This window comes from Pollicipes pollicipes, unplaced genomic scaffold (genome assembly GCF_011947565.3).
Source record: "Pollicipes pollicipes isolate AB1234 unplaced genomic scaffold, Ppol_2.1 Scaffold_2555;HRSCAF=2994_pilon_pilon_pilon, whole genome shotgun sequence".
Classification (NCBI taxonomy): domain Eukaryota; kingdom Metazoa; phylum Arthropoda; class Thecostraca; order Pollicipedomorpha; family Pollicipedidae; genus Pollicipes; species Pollicipes pollicipes.
Window position 1 is genome coordinate 1,968,371 of NW_023596136.1, and position 24,288 is coordinate 1,992,658.

The following is a 24,288-nucleotide window of genomic DNA, read 5'->3' on the forward strand; positions in this document are numbered from 1 at the left end:
GCACGTATTATTTTTTCTTCCAGGTTCTCACACAATTAGCTCCCACCGGCTACCAATATGACATCACATCCAACCGAACTCCTTAAGAAGCCACCTTAAAATATGCCGACCAGGCTGTTGTAGAAATATGGGCTTCACATTTGGCTCTCACCTCAGTGTGGCAGTTCATTTTCTTCGATAATGACGTCTGAGGCTAATTTGTATTGGCAAATGACAACTTATTCATGGCAAGCCCATTCCATGGTTGTATGACCTGTGCCCCACCTACCAGATACGCGGGTGCATACCAGCCTTTAAATGGCACCCATATCGTTTGGTAACATTTGAGACTTTATGTGGAGCTTGTGAGGTCCCTCCAAAAATACGGGTCCCTCCAAAAATCCCGAATACAGGAAAATTCGAACCTCTCCTAATTAAAAATTGTACATTTCAAACAGGACCTTAATCCAAGAAGGTTTTAAGGAAATGCATGAACAGTTCTTGGATCCTGGTAGATCGTTTAAACCGTTTCGTAAATCGTAAATCGTAAAGTTCGGTAAATCGTTTTATTAAATGAGAACCCGGCTCTAGGGTTCCTAGGAACCAGGGCTCCTTGAGCCTTAGGAGCCCGAGAGCTCATGAGAAACTCTTACCCCGTTAAGAATGTTTCAAGCTTGCCACAAATAAGTTGGTAGTCTGTTACGCTCGGGTAGGTTATAAAAACATAGCTCGTTGAGGAACTTGTGCAAACTAAGTTTTAAAGCTATTTACGGGCATTTGATGGCTGTATATCAGTGGGTTGTGACAAAATCACCGAATAATTTTAGGCATACCACAAGTTGTCCAGCTTGTGGTAATTTTGAGGCCCAAATCTTGGAAGCACGTGGCGCAAATTAGTCTCGCTTCATGTAAATGTTACATCATAGGTCATTTAGTCCAGAGACATCCTGGAAGACCTTGCGAGATCATTTTCAACGGAAGTTATGGTATTAATCCCGGAAGGTTATTGACAACATTATTGTAAGAAGCTGGGGAATTAGGGGGTATCAGCAAGGACCAAAGCAGCTCCAGAATACCCGAACATACGTAGGAAGATGAGTGAATTCATCTGGGAAAATCATTACACTTAGGGTTCAGATCCTGCAAACCATTTCTACGATCGCGCACATGCCTGGTATCCACAGTAGCTAGCTCGCCGAGACCCATTCCTTACTTGGCCTGGAGACAAGCTAAGCGCAGTCGTGCATACTTATATAACCACGCGCTTATAAAAATGTGTTGAAGTTGGATTTATTCGCCAGCCGCCCAAACATGTTTGATATGCACCCAAGAGTGAACAATTCACAGCGAATGAAGGAGACAATTTGAAGCACGGAACTTATTTGTACCGTCATTTTTGCCCTGTTAAACCCTCGGTTAACCGTTTCCTCGGTTCATGGCGGTGCTCAATAATGATAAATCTAAGCCTTTCGAGTGTCTAACTCACCAGGCTACCTGACAAGGCTATCCTAACGCTGCCATATTGAGCTTTGGGACAGACCTGACGCAGCTAATACAGAAGTGTTTGATGGTTGATGGCGAAATTCTGCCCTCTGGAGATGTTTATCACGCACACCTCTTACTTGTTTCGCATTTTAATCTCGTAGGTTGGTGGGCATGATTGATATTTATATTTTGGGGGTGAGTGGGATGACTCTGTCTGCCAGCAGACCATGAAAAAGGTACTGACTTTTTGTTTTGGGGAGCAGGAAAAAGACAGTAAATATCCTGTAGACTAAGTAATTGCTTACCTTAAATGCTTTCAACACATGATTGGTAACCAGAGTTAGCCACTTTCTGTTTTAATCCATCGAGTTTCGTCATAAGGCAAATTATGATGCCACAAGGCACGCAACAGGCTTATTTTGTTCCATATTCTTGAATATTTGCCCCAAATTTCTTGAACAGGTTCCTCATGGCTGCTTCAACCAGATGTTTTCTATAGTTGTCATGGTTTTCTGACTGCAGATGACTGTACTGTATATATATATATGCACTATATTTTTAACACAGGATACTCTAAGCTGCATAGCAATTATAATCTGAGTTAATTATTAGTATGTAACAAAAAGTCAGACCATCCCGTTTAAAATGTGAAGCCAACATCGCAAACTTTGTCATTAAATATGAATAAACAAGCCTAAATAGATGTTTTTGCTGCAGCTGAAAAGGCAAGCAGCAATACTGGCATGGTCATCCAAAAGTTATGTTACTTTTGGAGAACAGAGATTGTTTTGTGGAGCATACCCATCATTGCCCTTAACATGGGTTAACCATGGTAATAAAAATAAGTTGTTCAAAATGATTTAAAGTGTTTTGATTTCGGTAAATTGTCATGGTGCTTTGTTTCGTGACTCACGCAGGAAACTGACCACAGCGGAGCCGAGCTCGCTTCCACAAGCCCGCCAGCCACTCATCCGCAGAGCCTCCCATTCCAAGACCACACCGCGGGGACATTAGCATGCATACGCGCACGCGGACCCGTGCGTCGCCTGCCAAATCAGTCGGCAGCAATTCTGGGTTAAGCGGGCCCCCGGCGGTGGCGCCGCTCGACTGCATGCCGTACCGTCGAGTCACCAGCCTCGCGCCAGATGCACGCGTCCCCATTCATTCGACGCCCCGACGCGCGAGGCCTTTCAAACGGCGTGGCGTCACTGGGTCTTCAGCTGGAGCCAGTCACCGCCGGCCCTCGCGCACAGCCCGGTGCGCCACGCTCCTGGTCTATCTGATGGTGCCCGGCACGCCACAATCGTTTGCTCGCTGATTTGATCGTCCACGGCCACTTTAATCTGCTCCGGCCACCTTGATCTGCTGCGGCCACTTTGGTCTTTTCGTCGCTAATTTGGTCGTGCCCAGGCTAATTTACCTTTTCGAGATAACCCAAGCTTCACCTGGCGTATTTTGTCCCTTCTAGACTAATTCGGTGCAGGCGTCCGGTTTGCTCTCCATCGGCTAGTATGGTTTCCACTTTACCAATGTAGCCGATCCTGGGCATATCCTAGATATCTCCCAGCTAACTTGACCCTCTTTCGATTATCCTGGCCTTCTCCTAGCTATTCTACCTTTCTGCCACCCTGACTGTCTAATCACACGCCAGCTAGTGTCTCAAAGCTACCCTGTTTATCGCACGGCCACCCCGCTGGTCTCCTGCCCGGCCTGGTCGTTTCACGCGGGATCTGATCCGACTAATTCAGCCCGACATGCGCGTCTCCCCGCTACTTCGCTGGTGTCCATGACCTCTCTCATTTGTTCCATAAGCGGTGCGCTCGCGGACGACCCGTCCCATACAAGCAGCCTCGGAACAGACCTCGTCTGCAGTCGGCCGCCTCGTCTCTCCTCTCGCTCACCGCCGCGCCGCCACCCCCGACGGCGCGCACGGCCATCGCGACCGCGCCGCGTCCGGCGCGCCGCCCGCCGCCCGCCGGCCGGCCGGCCTGGCGCCGCCCCTGCGCGCGGCGTACCTGTGCGCCGGCCGGCCGCGGGCGGCGCCGCGAAACGCGGCACCGGCGCCGCGGCAGGTGCGGCGGGCGGCCGCCAGTGTCTCCGGTGTAGTGGCCGCGGAGCCTGCGTGAGCGCGCGCGCGTGCGGCTGCGAGAGATGGCGTGCTGAACATCCGTCAGACCAATATGACGCCCCGACGGGCGCTGTTCTGGGCGGCGGCGGCCGTGACCTTGGCGGAGGTCAGGGCACAGGACTCTGAGTGTGGCTCGGGCGCCGCGGCGGCCGCCATCGTGTTTGCGGTTTTGTTCCTGCTCAGTATCGCTGTGCTGGGATACGTGCTCTACAGATACGTGTGGAAGCCTCGGCACAGTAAGTGACCGCGCGGCGGGTGCGTGCCGGCACGATCTCGGCCGTCTGTAGTCGGAGCGCCTTCTCCGCATTCTCTGCCAATGTGTTTGTGCAGTTGTTTGCACGCCTCCGGAGCGGCCTTCGGTTGCCTGGCATGTTTCCGTCGCGATTTGTTATCGCCGGAGCAGAGATGTGTTTGCGCTTCTCCGTGAGGTCTAAGCCATGTGAGAGAATCGCCTCGTCGGCTCCAAAGCTTGCATTGTGCTTCAAGGACAGCTTTTGTGCGATAAAGCTTACAAGCTCGTCTCGATGTCGACGGCGTGCGAATCTCACATGCTATTAACTTTTGATTTAAAAACCATACGCAATGCACATTCAAACGATCTGTATAATAGAAGAATGGGAAATTGTTCGGTCGCGTTTGCGCAGTTTGGTTGTTAGTTTAAGTTTTATGATTTAATGCGCAGTATCGGAGCCTCGCAGGGCCTCAAAGGCCCCCAGAATTCTGCTGTCCTGCGCACCTGATTAAGCGCTGTCAAGAGCTGGGGAAATGTACTGAGGTCTTCGGTTGACCTGGGGACGTTCCCAGCCTAATATCACGTGGCGTCAAACGCCGGGTGAAGTAAGCGAGGTAGCTGGCTGACCTGGTACCGTCCTCAGTCGGTTTCAGGGACCGGGTAATGGAAGCGAGGTCACCATCTGACCTGGAGTCGTTCCCATTCTGACACCCCGTGGTGTTTAGAACTGGGTGATGCCAGCAAGGTCACCCGCCGACCTGGGCTCCCCAGTTGAGCCTCCCGCTCGGCACGCCCCACCTCCAATTATTTCTCACCGCGCGACAGCGACCGACCGCTTGGCAGTCCGACGGCGTCTGTTGGGTCTGCTGACCTCGGCCGCCGGGTCATCGCCGGCTGGTCTGGCGTAGGCGTCCCAGCAGCCGCTGGGGTCACCACCAGACTCGCGGCGGAAGCCGAGGTCTACCGACCACCCCTGCCCGGTCAGCGCCAACAGAGCGAGGTCGGCGCACCGTGGCGCTGCCATGGCGGCGTTGGAGCTGCGTCGCACCTGCGGCTGGCGACTGCGGGGCCTTACGTGAAAGCCGACCATCCAACCCGGCACCATCCGCTCATCCCGAGCCGGGGTCAGCCGATGGCTCCGCGCGGACCCGGCTGTGTATCAGACGCGGATGAATCAACAGTAACGCTGGAATCGGAGCGGCAGCGGACGTTGTGACGGAACCCGGTGCGGGCGTGCAGGGCGATTCTCTGTCGGAGTCAGTGCCGTGTGCACGCTACGCTGAGTCCGACAGCGCCGTGGAGCAGACAGAGTCGGGCTTGGCTCCCGGTAGAAACGCAACCGGTCAAATTTGCGCTGAGTCGAGGTGGAATCGACTGCTTGGAAATGTGTGGAAGTTATGGTCAGAACCAAGCCGATTGCGTCTTCTGGAGTCCTCGAAGGTATCTTCGCAGAGATAAGCCTAGGGGAAGGCGTATTTTCGAATTTTGACAGCTTATTTAGACACACACAGCAGATAGCACAAAAGTTGAATGTGTGTCTACATGTAATAGATATCAATATCACGAAGGCTTTCATGTGACCCACAGACAAGATTACCTTTCAAACTGCGCAGCCGGATGCAGATCACCTTTCAAACTGCGCAGCCGGATGCGGATCAGCTCGAATCAACCAGGGGAGTTGTAGGTGAAATTAACGTGAATTTATGAACGTAAAAATTTACGTGACGTTACGTACGTTACGGAATTTACGTGAAATCAGCGTCTACTCAGTGTTGCACTGTGCTTCTTGCATGCAGTACACATGCTGTTGGTTAAAATCGGAGTCGATGGTGCTGGGATACAATCTGATAACCGAATCATTCTGTGCGAGTCCCCGCCATCCTGTCCAGCACTACCTGGTGTCGGGCCATGCAGTGCTGCGTAGCAGGATCACTGTGTCTTCTATGCCATCTGGCGACCGTTTGTGTCATGCGGCAGCTCTCTGTGTCATATGGCAGAGCTCTGTATCATGTGACAGGCCTCTGTGCCATATGGCAGGCCTCTGTGCCATGTGCCAGGCCTCTCTGCTGGGCCCCACAGCACCGAGTGGCCGCCTGAGTCGGCCTCCAGCCGGCCCACCCAGCTGCATTTTTTCAATGACATGTAGCCGTGCATGCCGACGGGTCCGGGCGCCGCCGAGCACGCTAGCTGAATGGCCGATTAGGCGCCGAGGCCGGCCCGTCTGTCCGCCGTCTGCGCAACCGCTGTCTGCTGACTGCGCAGCTGCTGTCTGACTGCGCGGTGTGCAGCTGCTGCGTGCTGACTGTGCAGCTGCTGTCTGCTGTCTGCGCAGCCGCTGTGTGCTGTATGCGCAGCTGCTGTCTGTCATATGTACTGCCGCCACTTGCTTTCTGAGCAAAGGATGTCTGCTGATTGCTGTTGCTGTTGTCTGCCGTCTGCGCAGCTTTTGCCTGCTGCCTGTGCAGTTGTTGCGTGGGTGTGCAGGCTGCGTGGGTGATATCTGCATGCTGCACAGATGCGTCTGTGGTCAGCCAAGTCTTTTCCGCTTTCTGTAAACCTGCTGTCTGATATCTGTCAGGTTGTTACCTCCGCTGACTGATCACTAGCAGCGGCTGTCTGCTGTCGGCGGACTGGGAAGCTGTCGCCTTTTGATGGCGCGGCCGCTGCCTATCCACGCAGGCTCTGATGTCGGCTGGTGTAACGGACACGTAGAGATGTTTCCCGCGGATGCTGGCGCTGGCCGGAATAACGGGCTTTCGCCGGTGTCCCGTCTTCACATCAGTTTTGCTCATCTCGATATGCATTGTCCTCCGTCCAGTTCACTGTTTTGTTCCTTACGCTGCCTGATTTCTGTTCGCAATGATTTCCGTGCTTTATCCCCATTGTGCTTGCTGTCCTGTGCAGGGGCGTTGCCAGCCACTTAAGATCTCGCAGATATTTCATGTTAAAAGACACACGTGGGCAGATCATAACCATGTCCAGAGGTGAATTCGATCCCGGAAGGATACGACACGACGGCGCTCCCCTGAATGCGTGCCTGGACCCGTCCCTGCGCCGCCCATCGGGGCCGGCCGGCGGCGGGCACGCATCAGCCAGAGCGAACTTCGAGCGCGCGGCGTGCCGACACAGTCCTGGCGCGGGGCCTCCAGCGGCGGACATTCTGACCATTCTCCGCTCGCGGCGCCGGCTGCCAGACCCCGTGTGCATACTACGCTGGGCGCAGCCACCGCTCCCAGCTGACGCGGCCTTACCGGGGCCCGTTTGAGGATAGTGACTGCTAACGATGGTTCGCACTCCATACGTCGTTCACCGTCGGCATGGGCGGGAAGCTGATGGCTGCCGCCCGGCCCGAAGGCTGCTCAGCCGCGGCTCGGCGTGAGGACGCAGGCCGGTGAGCCGAGGTCACCGGCTGCTCGGCTTCGGTTGTCCGCCAGAGGCCGCGGCCGCCGCCGCGGGCCCCGACGTCGCCGGCACCGCGGGCGGCGCCGACTTACGAAACCGGCGAAAATCCTCTCGATGACACGAGCGGACGGTCAACACGGCCGGCCGTTTACTCAAGTGAAACCGGCGCTGTTTGAGCGTCCGCCGAGGCGGCGGCGGGCGCGCCGCGCCGCTGGCCAAACAGCGGCGCTTTCCTCGATCGGACGCGATTGGCAGGGCGGTAGGCGGGCCGCGGCCGGGCGCCCGTGTTACCCGCCGCTCCGGCGGCCGCTGGGGCGGCGAGACCGGCGTTTCCGTGAAGGACTCGGCCGCGGCGGTGACCTTGCCGGAATGCGTCTGGCCGGGCGGCTCGCGCCGCATGCCGATCCCAGCGGAGCCCCAGCGGTGCTTGCCAGTTTGAGTTTGCGCTCTTTCGGGATGATGTCGCTATGATTGCGCGGCTCCTGATGCAGCTTTTCCCGTCACGCGCGTCTGACCGCATTCTGGTGCTTTGCTGAAGCATATCGGCGGGATTTTACGAGGGATGCGAGTGGTGACGAAGAGGACATAGTCGTCCAGCGTTCAGCGACCGCAAGATTTTTTCTGTTTTCAGCTCGTTTGGCCAGGTTAAATGGCACGCCTGTCAGGGAACTTTTAAACAAGTGCTAAGCAGCCGTAAAGCTGTCCAGTGTGAAGACTGGTAGTGGTGTCAGTCCTGTACAAGTCCGTACTTAAAGCCCCGCGAGCATCTCGGCGATAGCAGTCCGACTGCAGGAACAAGAGCATAACACCAAAGACTTCGACTCACCATGTCACCGAACCAGAGCCTCGAAACTGCGTTTGGCGGCTTGAGCGATCTTGCCCAATCATCATGGCGATAGCGCGTTAAAGCATTTAATGATGTCAGTTGATTGCTGATCCAATCTCACAAGCCGGAGCCGAGCCCTATTTAGGTTCCGTTCAGACATTTGCCGAGCAGGAGCGGCCAGGGCACGGCAGCCCCATGCCGGACATGTGCCTCAGCCTACAGGTCAACAGCGTGCCCATTCGGACCTTTCGGAGCAGTGTAGTTCTGGTCAGGGCCGTTTGGAAGTCCCAGAATATGGTAAGAGGGAAAAGGTTTTCTATCCCCCTTAAAGTTATTTTCAGTTTGGAAACACTATCATGCATCTCTATAGTTATTGTTTAACATCATAGAAAATCTGGAGGGCACAGCCCCCCTCCTCCCGTTGCCAAGCGTTTTCCAGATGGGCATGGCCTTCAGCAGGCCTAAACTCAACCCGTTGTACCACATCTGAACCTGGTCTAAACGTTCTCATGGCGCCATACTTAAACACGGCTTTACAACTCTAAATCTGCTATGACCCCCCCCCCCTGCACAACTACGCACGGTCCGACACAAGACGCTGTTGGCCCGACGCGTGACCACTGCCAGCTGATCCCGTTCGTCTTGCTCTGGACCTGGATACGCCAGCCCCACTCGCACCGACTCCAGAGAGGACCGCATGAAGCCCCGCCGTCGCGTCACTGTCGCCGCCTCCAGAGCGTCTTCCCGACCTTTTACGATTTTGTGCGGCAAGCGGCGGCGGCGGCGGCGGCGGTCGAATCGGACCCCCGAGGCTACCCCTCCCCTCCCCACTGCCCTGTCCGCGTCTCGACTGACTGACGCAACGGGTCACGTGACCGCGATGGGACCCCTGACACCGGCGGCCGACGGGGAGGGGCAGTCGCCGGCTGCCGGGTGGTGGTCACGCGGAAAGGCTACCGGCCGAGCTGGGAATCTTCACATGGAAATGGGCTGACCTCACTAAGCTGTCTTCCACGTTTTTTATGTGTCCGCGGAGTCAGTCGGAGCACGGACCATTCGGTGGCACACACTTCCCGTCAAAATCCGGGCTGGCTCATCCGGCGGGTGGCTGATTCAGACTTCTGGCTGTCTCACCGAACAGAACGCAGAGCAAGTTTTCCGTCACAACATGGACTAGCTGACGTAGGTCTGGATCTGACGACACGTAGGCAAAGTCTTCGCAACAAACATTGACTGGCTGCCATGACCTTGACTGAATTTAACCCTGCATTTGTGCTGCCGTATTCCCACGCTGCCCACAGAGTCTATCGTTCCAACCACTGCACGGATCCAGACATAAGTACCGTTTGGTCCGTGCATCCCCACGCTGTCCACTGTTCCCATCGCAGTGTATCTCCGCGTTTTCTACCGCTCCGCCCCTACATCTCGACACCTTCCACCGCTACATCGCTGCATCGCGACACCTTCCATCGCTACACCGCCACATCCAGAGAACTTCCATCGCTCCACCTTTGCATCTCGACGCCTTCCGTCGCTCCACCGCTGCATCGCGACACCTTCCATCGCTCCACCGCCACATCCAGAGAACTTCTATCGCTCCTATTGCTGCATTCACACAAATTCCCCCGTTCTCTATCACTGCATCCACACTCCTCTCACCGCTTGCACCGCTGTATCCCGCACATGCACAGTTGCCACGGCTGGATTCTGTATCATCCACTTTACCCCACTCCATCGCCGTACTGTTTGTTGTTTCACCTTTCATCGCTCCTTCCGCCGCATCCACATGCATTGTGCCGTTCCCACCGCCGTGCCCCGCACCTCCCGACTTTCCCACTGGCGTGTACTGGCGCCTTCCCCGCCTCCATCGCCGCGCGCCTGCCAGGGCTCCCAGCGCCGTGTCCGCGCACCTGAGCCTTTTCCCAGCGCGGCCGGGCGCGGCGCGGCGGCCCAGAGCCGCGCCGCTGGCGCCGCCTGTTGACACGCCGCCCGGCCGCAGCCCCGCTGGGAAACAAAACAACCCGTGGCGGGTGTTCACCAATTCATGAGATAAATCCAGGCCTGGACCGACTGGACAATTAGCCTCCATTAGGGCAGGCCAGCGCCGCCGCGCCGGGGTCAGCCGCACCAGCGCCGCTTCGGTGACCGGCGCTGGCGCTGGCGCTGGCGCTGTCTGTGCTGGTGTCTGGGGACGCTTTTGCTCAGGAACGCGCGCAAGCGCGGGAGTTTTGAAGGGAGGGATTGCAACCTCGCGGACAGCCGGACAGGAATTTTCATTTGAAGATAATTATTTCACCTTTATGACTGATGTTCTTCACTTACTAAGTTAACGCCATGTGCCCATGTGCATTTCCACTGCGTCCATCCCACCCAGTGCCAGGGTGCGAAGCTTGCGACGGGATAGCGCTCGTGGGTGCTGCACCGTCTGGTGTGCTGCGGCTTCCGCTGCAAACGGTGTGAAGTAGCCCGACGCCAGACCTCTGCTGCTGTCTAGTACCGGAGCGGCACCAGCCCTGCACCCCGCCTCCCGCAGCCTGGCCCTCGTGCGGCGGGCCCGCCGTGTGACCCGCGGCCCCTCCCCACGCCTGGTCGGCCCGCGCCCCGTTCGCCGGCCAGCCGGGGTCACCAGACAACAGCCGCGCGGACGGCGCGCCGGCCGCACCGCTGGAGTTCCGCGAACGGCGGCGTCCGGCTGCCGCGTCGCGCCGCGGTCAATGGAGATACGATAAGCCGGCCACTACGGACGATTACTCTGCAAGTCCGTCCGCGTTCGGCGCCCAGCTGGTTCCGCGGGAGCCGGCCGGGGAATCCGTCGCGGAGCGGCGTCGCGGTGTTGCCCCGGAACGCCGAGGGCGGCATGTAAAAGGAGGGCTCATGCGCGGCGGCGTTCCTTGTTGCCGCGCGGTACTGTGTCTGGAAATAGCCGGTTTATGGAGGAAATAATGTGATCCGAATGTACTGCGGCTCATCATGTAAAGATGCTGGTGACGGTAGATAAGCCGCTGCTGGTTTGAAACGCTTCCTTGGTAAGCTGCTCACGTATTTTGCCCGCTGATCTCAGCGCTAAATTTGTCGGCTCCATCATCGTTGCTGACCTTCTGACGCAACTAGCTGTTTGGCCCTAGTTGCCTGGGGATTTGTTTCGCAATACGCAAATTTGTCTTGCGGGACTACTTAACTGTATTTGTATTATAACACTGATTCGGAGCGTGGTGGACCTCAGCTAGATGACACTGGCAATCCTAGGGAATACAATAATTCCAGTCGACGGCACGCCCACTGTTCGGCTTCTGTCCATGCCTCCGCCCTTCAGGGTGTAGGCCAGACCTGTTCAAGGGCGGGCTCACTGAGATGGTATCATGCCCAGATTGCACGCCGAGTTGTACCGCTGCACGGCTGAATAGCAAATATCCATATAAGTTTCATGGCGTGCAAAGTAGCCGGACTGTTTGCATTTCGTGAATTCGCCGACCATTGTCCTGATTCTGACTCAGCTCCCGGGCCAGCGAAAGGAACAGGAAGGGGAGGGACGGCTGCACCGGGGTGAACCCGACCGGCAGCATTTGTTCCTGACGCCCCGGAGGTTTATGGGTGGGCCCGGCATTGTCCCAGGGGTGGACCAAAATGGAGCTTAATTGGTGGCGACGGGTGATGATAGGATGTGGGGACTGACAGGACATGTGTGCCGCGTTCTTGCAACGCAGCGTCGTATAACGCTCTACAGCATCACAAGAAGGCTCAAATGCTCTGCACTTTGTAAGATTTTGTACCCGACCTTTGGCACCTTCGGTGTTGTTCACCACGGAGAACGTCCTCAACACGGCGCTGTACTGTAGCCCGCGTGGACTGCCGGGGCACTCCGGGGGGAGTCAGCGCTGCTGCTCGGACCGCGTAATGTCCGTCTCCTGGCCTGGTCCGTGGCCGGCCGCGCGGTGGGGGTCCGCTCCTCCCCGACCAGGGACCCTCGCTGATCGGGCCGGGCGGCGCGCGCTCAACTGGCGCGACGGATCCTCCGAGCGACCAAGCGCTGCTACCACCGGCGACCGCGGGAGGTCTGACGGTGCCGACCGGCCACCGGGCGGCGCGCGAACGGCGCTGAGACGCTGCTGGTGGCCAGGCCGCAGTTCCGAGCAGCGCACGGACGCGTGTCGGCAGCCTGCCAAGCACTGACCCCAACATGGCTGCACCGACAGGTCATGTTTCCCGCGGCCCAAAATGGTTGATCCCAGCTCAGGATCACGATGGTCGAGCCAGGCCCACCAGGCCGCATGTGCTCGCGAATTCCCGCCATGTCCCGTCGCCGTGCGCGGTTTGACTCCTGCCGGCCACGTGGGGAGATGGCTCCGCGGCCGGTGTGTGGCCCCCGCCGCCCCGCCCCGGCCGGTCCCCGCCGGAGGCATGGCCACCGCCGCGTATGCCCGACCGGACGCCAGCGCCGTCGCCGCTCGCAGAAGCACAGCCCGCGCCGCCGGCGGCTCAGCCGGTTTGAAAGCCCCTGGATGGCGGGAGATAAAAACGCGCGCCGCTGGCCGCCGGGGTGGCCTGAGGAGCCGGCCACTGATGACGCGCGCGCAGGAGGTCGGAGAACTGCGCCGGGCCCGTGTCACACGCTCTCCTCACGCACGGCACTCGGCGCTGACGCATTCACGTGTCGGCGTGAACAAATGGCGTGAGATAGAAGGTCTCACACACATTCTTGGTGTCGTGGCTGCCATTAGCCATTTATGGCACGCACAGGTGTCTTGTGCGCGTTTCTTTATCGCGAATGTTGCAGCTAGCGCGGCATCCTTTCTACGTTCACGTTGGCGGAACTATTCTCAAACCACAAAAAACATACGAATTTAATGCTTCAGTCCAGCACAAGAGGGCCTGAAATGTGGTCACGCGTTTGAGAACCACAGGTCATTAGATTTCTTTTGCGGGATATCGAAGTCGGCTACCAGCTTTCCGAATTATGTGCGGTGAAAATTATTTTTGTTCGATACGTTTTTTCAAGAAACAGGATAAGAATGAGGTCCCGGGTCGACCTCTTCAGTGAGCCTTACGTGACCTACCTATAGCTAGCACCAGTAAAATCGGGTGAGGGTTGACCAGAGAGGAACGATGACTCACACATTCCGGGCCATGAAGAATGTCATACTAAATGTAAAGCTATGAGGAAATAGCACACATTCAATGTGACGTTTGAACTACTCGTAAACGTGTAATGTAAAGATGTATGCCTTACTGCGCATTGCTCCGCTCCGAGAGAGCATGGCCATTTCGCATCAGAATCCACATTACCAATCGCCTCGTGACTGTATGGACCACGCGATAAAGTGAAGCGAGATGCCATGCACGCGGCATACATAGAGAGAACTGCAAGCCTGCGTTTAAATGCAGCACACTCGTATAATACAGTTGTTGGTTGCGTTGCTAGCTTTCCTTTGGCCCGGCTGGCGCCGAAGTCGCCTGGCCGCGGCCAATGTGGCGCGCTCGAGCCGCTCATTGAATTCACTGGCCTCTAAATTAACGTTCAATAATGGCCGTGTCTGGGGATGATGGAGGTCCACCGCTCGTGCGTGCGCCTCGTGACACACCAGTTGGCTGTCGGAGCTCAGGTGTGAACGCCGCTCGTGGGAGTCGCGCACGCTGTTGTGAAGACATCGGACACGAGCACGGACATGATATGCTGAGTGGTGACACGCTCTCAAAGCGGTTTTTCAACTTTCGTGATGGGGTCACGATGAATCTCGACATATACCGTAGATAGATTACTTTCAGGGAAGTGAAGAAGTGGAGAGTGTCGACTGTTGTTTTCCTTTTCACGGTAGCTTCACAAAACACCGCGGTGACCACTGAGTTGGTGCCCTAATGGCTACGACCGGACCCGACACTCCACCGGACAGGAGAAGAGGCGCCACCCTGCGCCACTGGGCGTGCGGGCCGGGGCGCGGCCGGTCGCTCGCCCGCCATCAGGAGCGCGCTCGGCCGGCCGCGCGGCTGCCGTCGGCCGGCCGTGCGCGGCGGGCCGTCCCTGAGCGCCGATCGCCGATCACCGGCGGTCCGCCGGACCTGGGCCTGGACCGCCGGACCGCCGGACCGCGCCGGACCACCGCCTATCTCGGCCGCCATCTTAAGTGGCGGCTGCCGATGGGCCGCGGCGCGCCACCGATCGGAGAGAGGGCACAGGTGCGGCGGCGGCGGCGGTGGCGGCGCACGCTGACGACGCAGAGTGGCGGCCACCCGGGGGCAGAGTGGCGAGCGCGCCCCAGGCTGGCCAATCCATCGTCGTCGGACGAGACGTGTCGGCTCTGACAGGCGAATGGGGGCTGGGAGTGCGCCTTGGCCGGCTCGGGCCGTCGCCCGCGGCTGGCCGAAGCCGTGCTGGCTCCGACCGGGCCGTCCCGATGTGGAGCAGTCGGTCGTCTCAATGTGGAGGCCTTTATCTCGCGTCAATACCAAAACTTGGGTCTGCGACTCTGCGTGTCCCTGCCTGTGCGTCTGTGATAAGAGGCAGTGCGGTGCCGCATTGCACCGATAACGCGGACCACTGTCGGTCAAAACAGTTTGTGCGTCGCATCTAAATGGCCAGTCAGTGGACGAATAACTGCTTCATGACTGAAAGTGTTGCTAAAGCTTTAAGTTGTAGACAACTGCCATACAAATGGCCAAAATCATTGCATTGAGTTCAGTGATTCCTGCAGGATACATCTGCCAAACGATTACACTGCTGGGTGTTTGCCGTCAACACTTCTACTTTCCCGCGTGCCAGTGTTGCGTGCGTCACGCATGGTTCGTTATGCTCGAAGCAATGCATCGCCTGCACGATAAAGTGGTTAATGTGCTCTGGCTCCCCGGCTCCTTAGAAACTCATCGATGGAACCCGGGTGGATGCCCCCATCACGTTGCTCAGCGCTAAGCGAAATTCTACAGAGATTCCATTCTAGAGATTCGATATTCTACACCAAGAGAGCATCATAGCATGGCCTTTAAAGGACATAAGTTTGCAAAGGTAGCACGCTTCGTTTATGTCGTTCATGGTACTTTTTAACCGGCGTCAAAATGCATCAACGGTTGGTGTCACGTGGCGTTGTTCAAGCATCCCTAGTTTCGAGGAGCAGCGCTGTACAGCCGTGTTCGTAGCTAGAGGAATCGGCTCATTTGACGCAGTATTGAGGAGAAGCGCTGTACAACCGTGTACGCAGCTGGAGGCATCAGCTCATCTGACGCGCATCACATGCATTGGAATACCAAGGAAAAAAACATGGGTACTCAATCTATCTTCTATCGCAGATGCGAAGCTAAGTGGCCCTCGTAAACGGCAATGGCGGAGAAAGGGAGGCTGCATTGTGTGAATTTGGTATTCAAGACACACTTAATAAGTGATATTTACGAGATGCGTGCGTATCCCAAACATATCCACATAGAGCAGTGCAGTGTTCGTAGGCCTTAAGGATATTGCTACGTAAATGACAAGGCAACTCCAAAATGCCTGACGCATTGATTATTACCAAATTCATATGCATCATCCCATGCACAAGATGAGTTTTATCCGGCGGTAGTGAGACATTTTCCATTACTTAGTAGGGCCGTAGTTTTGCGAAATAAGTTGGGAAAATTGGGGGCCGAAGCGCAAACGTTACAAAATATGCCTCCAAATCGGGCCACTTCCTCCCTTAACGCCCAACACCGATTCCGCGACCTAGTGGCGCGCGATGGTACACACGTGGAAAGAGTTGAGCTCGTGGTCATGCATGCGGCAATAGTGCAAACCAATCGTGGTCGTGCTCCATCCACTGTTACCTGAACAAATTGCCTCTTGTGCCCTTTGGCTGCCAAGGGGCGCCGCTGTCGCTGCCAAGCAGGCGGCAGAGCTTGGTTTGTAACTTCTCGTATTTCTTACGCGAAGGTGTTTGGCGTACACGAAGCAGACATTGGTCTTTGCAATGTTACAATTATGTTCTGGCGACGGTTTAAATAGCGAAAAGCATCTGGGAGTTAACATTTTCGCGATGCTTTGCATTGATTTTAAGTCACGTTCGTTTTTCTGTGTGATAACGGTATGACGCCCAGCTGTTTTGCAGTTGCACGCGATAAATCTGGCGATGCGAGGGGCACCATGCATCACTGCAACAAGGCATGCACGTGCATGTACTGCATTCATGACCCGGCTATTGCGCTTTCAATTACAGCGAGAGGCGCCAGTAGGCTTTGCACTCACGACAAAACTGCGCAAGTGTTTGCGACAGTCCAACAGTCGATACTTGACCACCATGCGGTTGTTTGATAAATCTCAGGTTTTGCGAATTAGCGCTTGAGTTTAATTGCACACTATCGTATAATTTCGGGGTGCTGTCAGGTTGTCATCTAATACCGAGGAAACCATCTCAGTTGAACATTGGCCGATTTCAATGTTTTTCCCCATTTTCTTGCGGATAGCTAAAAGTTAACCCATCAGAAAATGGTAAAACGTGTTGTGGGTCCAACAGCCAGGGAGCAGGTTCGGAGCGGATCTAACAGTTACGGATTCGTTGATTCCAGACTGATAAGGCAATTTACTTCCTTCGCTCTTTTTTTAAGTTGGATGCAACATTGGCGGATCGGGTTAGACTGAACTCCGAACTTAAAATCGGTCCATGGAACTTGGCGTCAACTCAGGGCGCTGGGTGGAAAGTGGTGATTGCTGCAGCCCATGACAGGCTGTCAATGTTAATTTTGATTTGCCCCAAGGCTTTGGTGACGACGTTTCGGTCTTCATGACGCCTTTTGCTGAAGGAATTTTAACCCACTGTCAATGAGAGCTCTAGGGTCACGGTGGTTTAGCTCTATGTCTGAAGGAATTTTAACCCAGTGTCACGGAGAGATCTAGGGTCGCAGTGGTTTAACTCTGAAGGAGTTATAACCCAGTGTCATGGAGAGATCTAGGGTCACGGTGATTTAGCTCTATGTCTGAAGGAATTCTAATCCAGTGCCATGAAGAGCTCCAGGGTCACAGTGGTTTAGCTCTATGCCTCAGCAAATGTTTGGCCGCGTTGTCGCCAGTTGGATCGCCACTGGCATCGCCTCCCAATGCGTCAATCCTATGCGGAAAGTTGAAAATGTGCCGGGAAGGTCATCAGCACCAGATCATCAAAATTACCTTGGAAAAGTGGTTCAGTTTTTGCAGAAAATATGCGCATCGAAGTCCCGGGTTCTCCGCAACCCGGCAATTCGAACCCAACATACGTCATATTCAATAGATCTGGGACGTGATAGCTTGTATCAACATCCCCTTACACCCTTTGCCAGTTTGCATAACGCATTATCACATGCATGATTGTACTGCACGAGCGCATTAGTGGTTGTGCCTGCGTGGGCGTGCAACCCACTCGGGCAGCTTGAATAGTTCTGCCCAGCAATGCATGAGTTGGATCAGGCACAGTATGGATCTCATGCGCGTTGTGCTATGCCGATGTGGGATGACACGTGGGAATCATGATGACGGCATGTATGTTCCTCACATGTTTCCTTGGTCGACGTCTTCGTCACGATGAAAATGATCATCTAAGTCACGGTCGTGCATGTTAAAGCCTGCCCAACAACGCCTGTAACAACGTGAAACAGCTAACCCACTCCCGATTCGCGACCCGCTTCGAGCGCTGCGCGTGCAGCCCAAAAGACCTGACTTAAACAGCCGGCGCATGCCACAAAAACTGGCTCACACGCCGGCAACGGCGCGTTGAGTTTATTCCGGCGCATCGAGCTGCGCCATCTATTGTCGTTAACGTCGAGACAAGTGCCCAGTTGGCGAGTGGAGACGCACATTTGCCGTAGTTGGGCGGGAGACGAGAGGCACATTTACCGTAGTCGGGCGGGGCGCGTCGTCCAGTGGCCGCCAGCGCCCGCCGCGAGCCGCCCGTCGGCCCTGTAATTAATTGCGCTCCGTATATAATTTTTGGATGCTCACCCAGCGCACTGTGCGTGTTTCAGGCTCGGCGCTGGAGAAGGTGGTGCTGGCCGAAAACGGTCACGAGGAGAGTCGCTTCGCCTTCGACAACCCGTACTTCGAGGGCGACGACGACATCGGCAACAAGAGTAAGCTCTGCTGACACGTGCTGTACTGGCGAGGGTTATGCGAGAGAGTCGAGGCTGTTGGGAATGTGACGTGTCTGGTGTTCGTACTTGTTAGTACTTACATGCACTTCCGGTATAATGATGAGGAAACACGACTATTCACAGTGGATCTTGCTCAACAATGGTAGATAACGTCCCTGCTATGAAAACTGATCGGCGGCTGTTGACTTTTTCTACCGCCCCGCGGTCGTTAGAATCTCGAGGCTTGCACAGCGAGCCGACGTTGCCGAGGTTCGAGCCTAAGGTTGAGCCAGGCCAGCGGCTGAAGGTAATCTGAGCCGCCACCGGTCGGGACGAGTCATGTAGTATCACAGAGTCGTGTCAACATCTGTTTTTTTGTGTGGGATTTGGTCGCCTAGACATAAACCGTAAGGCTCTCCATGCTATAACTGCATGACTTGTATGCTTGTTTACTCGACAGAGCTGCGTTTAAAACTGCGGGCACAGGTCCAAATAGCCATTCGACGGTTTTGAAATCCCCTGAGCATCAGCTGCTTGCGGCGAAAGAGGGAACGCTTCAGAATCTTGAAATCCCCTGAGCCTCACCTGCTTGCGGCAAAGGAGGGAACGCTTCAGAAGCAAAACGATATCCTACATTTCAGAATAACATCTGAATTCGAGTAAATCTCTAATAATCGGCGAAGGAAAAAGAAACTCGGAGGAAATATATGCAAGTCGCGAAGGATCACTAAATGCAGTTTGCCACAGGGGTTCTAGAGTCTCGTAAAGGCTTCTCATAAATCAGGAAATGATCTCGACCTTATGGCTTATGCAGATTGGCTCCAATAAACAGTGACCTGATGTGGGACATATGCATAATATGCGATGGCAATGAAGTCAGGATGGATAGGAATTCGCTGCTGCCCGACGCTTGGCACGCTTTGCAAGTGATAGTGTAAACGCAAGATTGATTGTAATGAAGTGAAAGTGATAAAGGTAAGGCCACGGATAGCATTGCGCCACAGAACATTGCATGGCAGGCCTAAGGACGGTTGTAATCGCGTGCATCACAATTAAGAACGTAGGTTTTGTTCCCGAGCTGTTCAGCCTTGCATTAACTGTCACGTAAGTAAGCATGCCAAAGAAATGTCCAGACAGCTTATGGACGACCTGGTTGTGACTTTTCCCATTACGTGCAACATGCATACACATGCCTTCGAAACCGCTTGCTTGGGCGGTCCCAGCTAATCCTCCAACACGGTCCCTCGAAGATTACTCTGCATGGCTACCCTCCCCCCTCCCCCCCCCCCCCCCCCCGAGTGCGCACTCTGCAGCGCCATCAGCCGGCTCGTGGCTGACACCGCTGTCACGGCTGGGAGCCGGCGCGTGCCACCGCCACCGTATCCTCTGGATCGCGCGCGCCGCCAGCTGCGTCGTGCAAGCGCGCCGGCTGCAGCGGCGGCCGCGCCGGCCCGCGTGGCGCGTCCTCGTGGCGCGCCCGAGCCCGGACGTAGAACGCGGCGCGCAGCATCGGCGGCCGCCTCGCCGGCATTCCTGAACGAGCGGCGGGAACCTGTCTGACCGGGCGGCGGCTCCAGTCCGGGCCGCGGGCGCGCCGTCACGCGGCAGCGCCGAGTACGTCAGGTAGCGGACGTGTGGCGAACAGGACACGACGGGCAGCGCACATGCGATGGGCAGCACATGCCTACCGCACCCGCTCGCCAGGCATGAGGGGCAAGGCATGACAGGGGCAGGCGTGGAGTGAACAGGACGTAGCAGACAGCAGACGTGGAATGGGCAGGACGTGGCAAGCAGCAGGCGTGGGGTGGCCAGGATGTGGTAGACAGCGCGTGGAGTGGACAGGGCGTGGCATGCAGCAGGCGTGGAGTGGACAGGGCGTGGCAGGCAGCATGTGCTGAGGAAGACGCGACAGATAGCACGTGCTGAGCGTAACATGACATGTGGTCCGCTTGTGGTGAGACGAGTGCAGCACACGGTGGTCACGCGGTGAACAGAGCACATCGAAACGGAATAAAGCAGAATAGAATAGATCACACTGATGCAGGTGTCGGGTGGCACACAGCGTGCTGCCGGCCGCTTCGGTTCGGGATCTCAGCGCCTCGGTCCTCTGGCGCCTCCAAGCCTTCTCTAACGTGACCTTTATGAGGCGAATGTCGCCTGTGTCGTCGCCGAGACCGTCTGGGTGCCGGAGCGCTCTTGTCAATCAGGGACCTTTCACGGGTCTCCTCCTTCGTCAGAGAGGCTCTGAGGGCTATAGCCGGGGCCCCATGTGTCAACCTGCCGGGGTATTCCGAGCTGTTCAGGGCCTTTACGTTTGTCAAAGAGACAAACTTTACGTTTGTCTCGGCTAACCTACCGACACACTCGCAATATGCTCACACACCCTCCACATTGGTCGAGGGCGCTTTCAATTATCTGCGACTTGCTTAGGGTTCTATACTTTTGTCGCGGGCTCATCTGTTAACATCCTTGGGTGCACTTGGTCATCGAGGCCGTTCAAAGTGGGTCTTGGGCACCATATATTTGAATGAAAGGCTTTACGCACATGCTGGGGCCCCATCTGTTAACCTGCTCGTGCAGACTGGCCCTCCACACCGGGTCTTGGGTACTTCTTATTTGAATGGGGGGGGGGGGGCTAGCCTCTTGTCGGGGGCCCTATCTGTTAACCCGCTCTGGCACACTTGACCTTTCGGGGCCCTCTACATTGGGTCTTGGGTGCTTCCCATTTGAATGGAGGGCCCACGCTCTTGATGGGGGCCCTATATGCTAACTTGCTCAGGCACACTGAATCATTTGGAGCCCCCCAGACTGTTTCGTGAGTATTTCGTGAGTATTTATTTGAATGGAGGGTCCTGCGCTCTTGCCTAGAGTACCTATCTGTTAAACTGTTCGGGTACATTCGATCATTCCGGAGCCCTCCGTACTGTGCCTTGGGTGCTTCTCATTTGAATGGATGTCCCTCTATGTTCTTGGCGGGGCAATCTCTAAAGACGCTCGGGCCGGTGACGGATACGGGGGGGGGGGGGAGGAAAGTACGGGACCCTGCCACATGGACTATGCCGATGGGACCTATAGGTTTCAAAGAGGCCATAACCGGCCGAACGAACACAGTTTTCTAACAAAACAAAAACACAACGAAATTGGACATCCTTGGAACGACAGGCGACCAGGAACGGTTGTTAGCAAAAGTAAAAACCTTATAAGCAGGGAAAGCTGCTTCTTCGCTGATTGAGAAGGTGTCGTTTGGGGGAATTTTGGGGCTCATCACGGTGCATAGTGGCATTACACTGCCACCCGGGCCTTTTGTGTCCATTTGCCGGGTCAATCTGATCGCTAAGGAGCTTTCCACGTTGCTCTTGCTCCCTTTGTATTTTCTCGTAGGGGCCAACGCTGCTGTTGGGACACTATCTGCTTTCATGCCCGGGCACTCTTGATCGATTAGGCTTTCCTCTATAGATTCTTTCCATCCGTCCGAAAAGTTCTGTACGCTTTTTCCAGGGCTCTATATGCCAGGGTACACTCAGTTGCTCAGGGGCCATTCATAAAAGTCTCGGTTTTGCTTCTTGCCCGGATGACCCTGCGCTGCTGCTGGGGCCCGTAGAGAGTAAGGCACCGAGACACTCGATGCTCAGGAGCCCTCCACTTTGATCGAGGGCTCTCTTCCTTTTATATCATTTGCAGAAAACTCTTCACTCCTATTGGGTTTTTTTCTGTTAACCTCCCCGGGCACTCTTGATCGCACAGGGGTATCAATTCATGGTCTTGAGTAGCCCCCGCTTGCTCAGAGGTTCCTCTGCTCTGGCCACGGCCTTACACGTCAGCCTGCCGGGGCACTATCGATCGTTTAGGGACCCACCACGTTGATGTCAATCTCTTTTCGCTTGCTCTGCGGTCTTTGTACTTTTTGACGAAAGCCTTTTTGTTGGCCTCCTGTGGCACTGATGATCGCTCAGGCTCCACCGTCGTCGTATGTGTCATTTCTCTTGGTTGTGGACTGTGTGACACTTATTACACTTGTGGATCCCGTTCTTAGCATATTTTGAAATTTTGGATATTTTTTACTCCTTTATATCAAAGGAAAAATGCTGCATTAGTCGTCAGCCATCGACTGATAACGTCGCCCAGCCGGCTAGCGGTGAATAAACTAGGAATCAAGTCCGTGGTTGGTTTTGATGGCATTTAGTAGCCAACTTGAAGTCACTTTGCCTGTTTTCCCGAAGCAATTAACCTCAAATCACAGAATTTGACACGATCTGTGGAAAATGAATGAGCTCCATGTATGTGCATACCTAGCACGACTAGCTTTATAGGGCTGCGCACCGATGGGCTCTCGTATTATATATATATATATATATATATATATATATATATATATATATATATATATATGTATCTCTCTCTCTCTCTCTCTCTCTCTCTCTCTCTCTCTCTCTCTCTCTCTCTCTCTCTCTCTCTCTCTCTCTCTCTCTCTCTCTCTCTCTCTCTCTCTCTCTCTCTCTCTCTCTCTGTTGTACACTATTCGTCTTAAAATGTAATGGACGGAATGCAAGAATGTTTTTATTTGGAGGGGGGGCCAACTCGAGGGGGACCCGCAATGTTTTGTGCCCCCCTTGACGAAATCCTGGATCCGCCCTTGGCTATGGCTGTGACTGCACCTTGCCTTTTCAGTGTCATCGAAGCAGATCGGACACAAATAAAAACGCGCTCGTGTTTGTGCTCCTGGTCGCACGGGTTTGGAGTTTGGAATCCGGTAGCCCTCTATCAGACTGGAGCATTGCTTTTTTCGTCATACAAAATGGAATGAAAGGACATTTAATTCTAGCACCATTATATATGTTGTCTCGCCACTTTTTACTTTTTTGGTTATCTGGGCTCCCTGAAAGCCTTCAGACTTCTTAACACCAGTACATGCACGCCAAACGCGGAGATATCCCTATAAATCTCATGAACTGCGTAATATATTAGCACATCACGAGCAAGGCGTATCAACTCACATTTTATGTCATTGTCATACCTGATATCCACCGCCAGTTAGCCTTCATGCAGAGCAGCCCGCTGACAGCCAGCACCCCCACCAGCACCACGGGCTCTTCAGTCCGCACCCCTCCGTTTCGAGCTGCCGCCAGCCGCTCCACCGCCGCCGTTGTTGTATAGCGCGTGGGCCGCACGCCTTCACGCGCCGCCCGTACTCATGCCTTAATTGTGCGCGCTCATATGTTCGTCAGTCACGCATACTGATGTGCATTGTACAGTGCAGTCACATATCGCCATTATGCTGTTTGTACCCGAAGCCATCTCTCTTGGCTAAAGCAGTACGCTACTCGCAAATGCGGCGATGGCCAGCGACTGGTGAATGGAAAGTTGGTGAACCCCTCATACTGCATGCCTTCGGCGTATGTTTTCCGTCCTACAACTGCGCACCGTAGCATCTGTTAATGAGCAACGGAGCTGTAATTTGCTCCGCCTTCTATGGTCATTCTTGTCACCGCTTTCTGCTTGAATTCAACAGTGAAAAATGAAAAGTTTCGATCCTGCCAGGATTCGAACCTGGAATCTTCTGATCCGTAGTCAGACGCGTTATCCATTGCGCCACAGGACCCACGGGCATCTCAGCTCTAAAAGTTTGAATGTTGAAAAATAGTATGGTTGGGCTGATAATGGGCGGTTTCAGTAGGCTATATTGGAGTTTATCAAATTAAATATGTTCTGTGAATCATCAAAAGAATATCAACACATTATATTTCCTTCTATCAACCATACTCAGACTTTGCATAATATAGGACCTGAAACTATAATTATTCGTTGGTATTTTGTCCATGACCACAAAGAGATCACCCCAAAATCATTTGTCTGAGCTCGCCTGTATTTAACCGCCGTGTTGGACCATATTTACTGAAGTCTCCGCTAAGGCCGTGAGATGTCGCTGTTGGACCGAGATGGGCGAGTGGATGCGTTGCATCAGCGGCGAAGAACGCGCCAGGCCTTGGTCTGCTACCGGGGTTAGTGCAAGGTCATGAGTAGACCGTTAACACAGTTCATAGGGCTTATGTTTGATTATACGTTTACGCATAAGAGCTTAAATGATCTAGGGATATTCTTTATGGACTTCGAGGACGGTCGGATGCAAGGATAGACAAAAAAGGTGTTACAAGCATAGCATAAGGAACACAGCGAACGGAC

The 24,288-nt window shown here is 54.8% G+C and overlaps 1 protein-coding gene and 1 non-coding gene across 2 annotated transcripts in view; one reads left to right on the top strand and one right to left on the bottom strand.

Moving 5' to 3' along the window:
- Positions 1–3,562: 3,562 nt before the first annotated feature.
- The window catches only part of LOC119105510 (dentin sialophosphoprotein), a 44,789-nt gene continuing 24,063 nt past the window's right edge, over positions 3,563–24,288 (top strand). Inside the window, exons 1-2 of the mRNA XM_037228977.1 lie at positions 3,563–3,828; positions 18,004–18,108. Of these exons, the coding sequence (XP_037084872.1) occupies positions 3,645–3,828; positions 18,004–18,108 (289 nt within the window). The 5' untranslated portion in view covers positions 3,563–3,644. The remainder of the gene's footprint in view (positions 3,829–18,003; positions 18,109–24,288) is intronic.
- On the bottom strand, positions 23,635–23,707 carry TRNAR-ACG (transfer RNA arginine (anticodon ACG)). Its single transcript has one exon. It is a non-coding gene; the product is annotated as a tRNA-Arg (tRNA).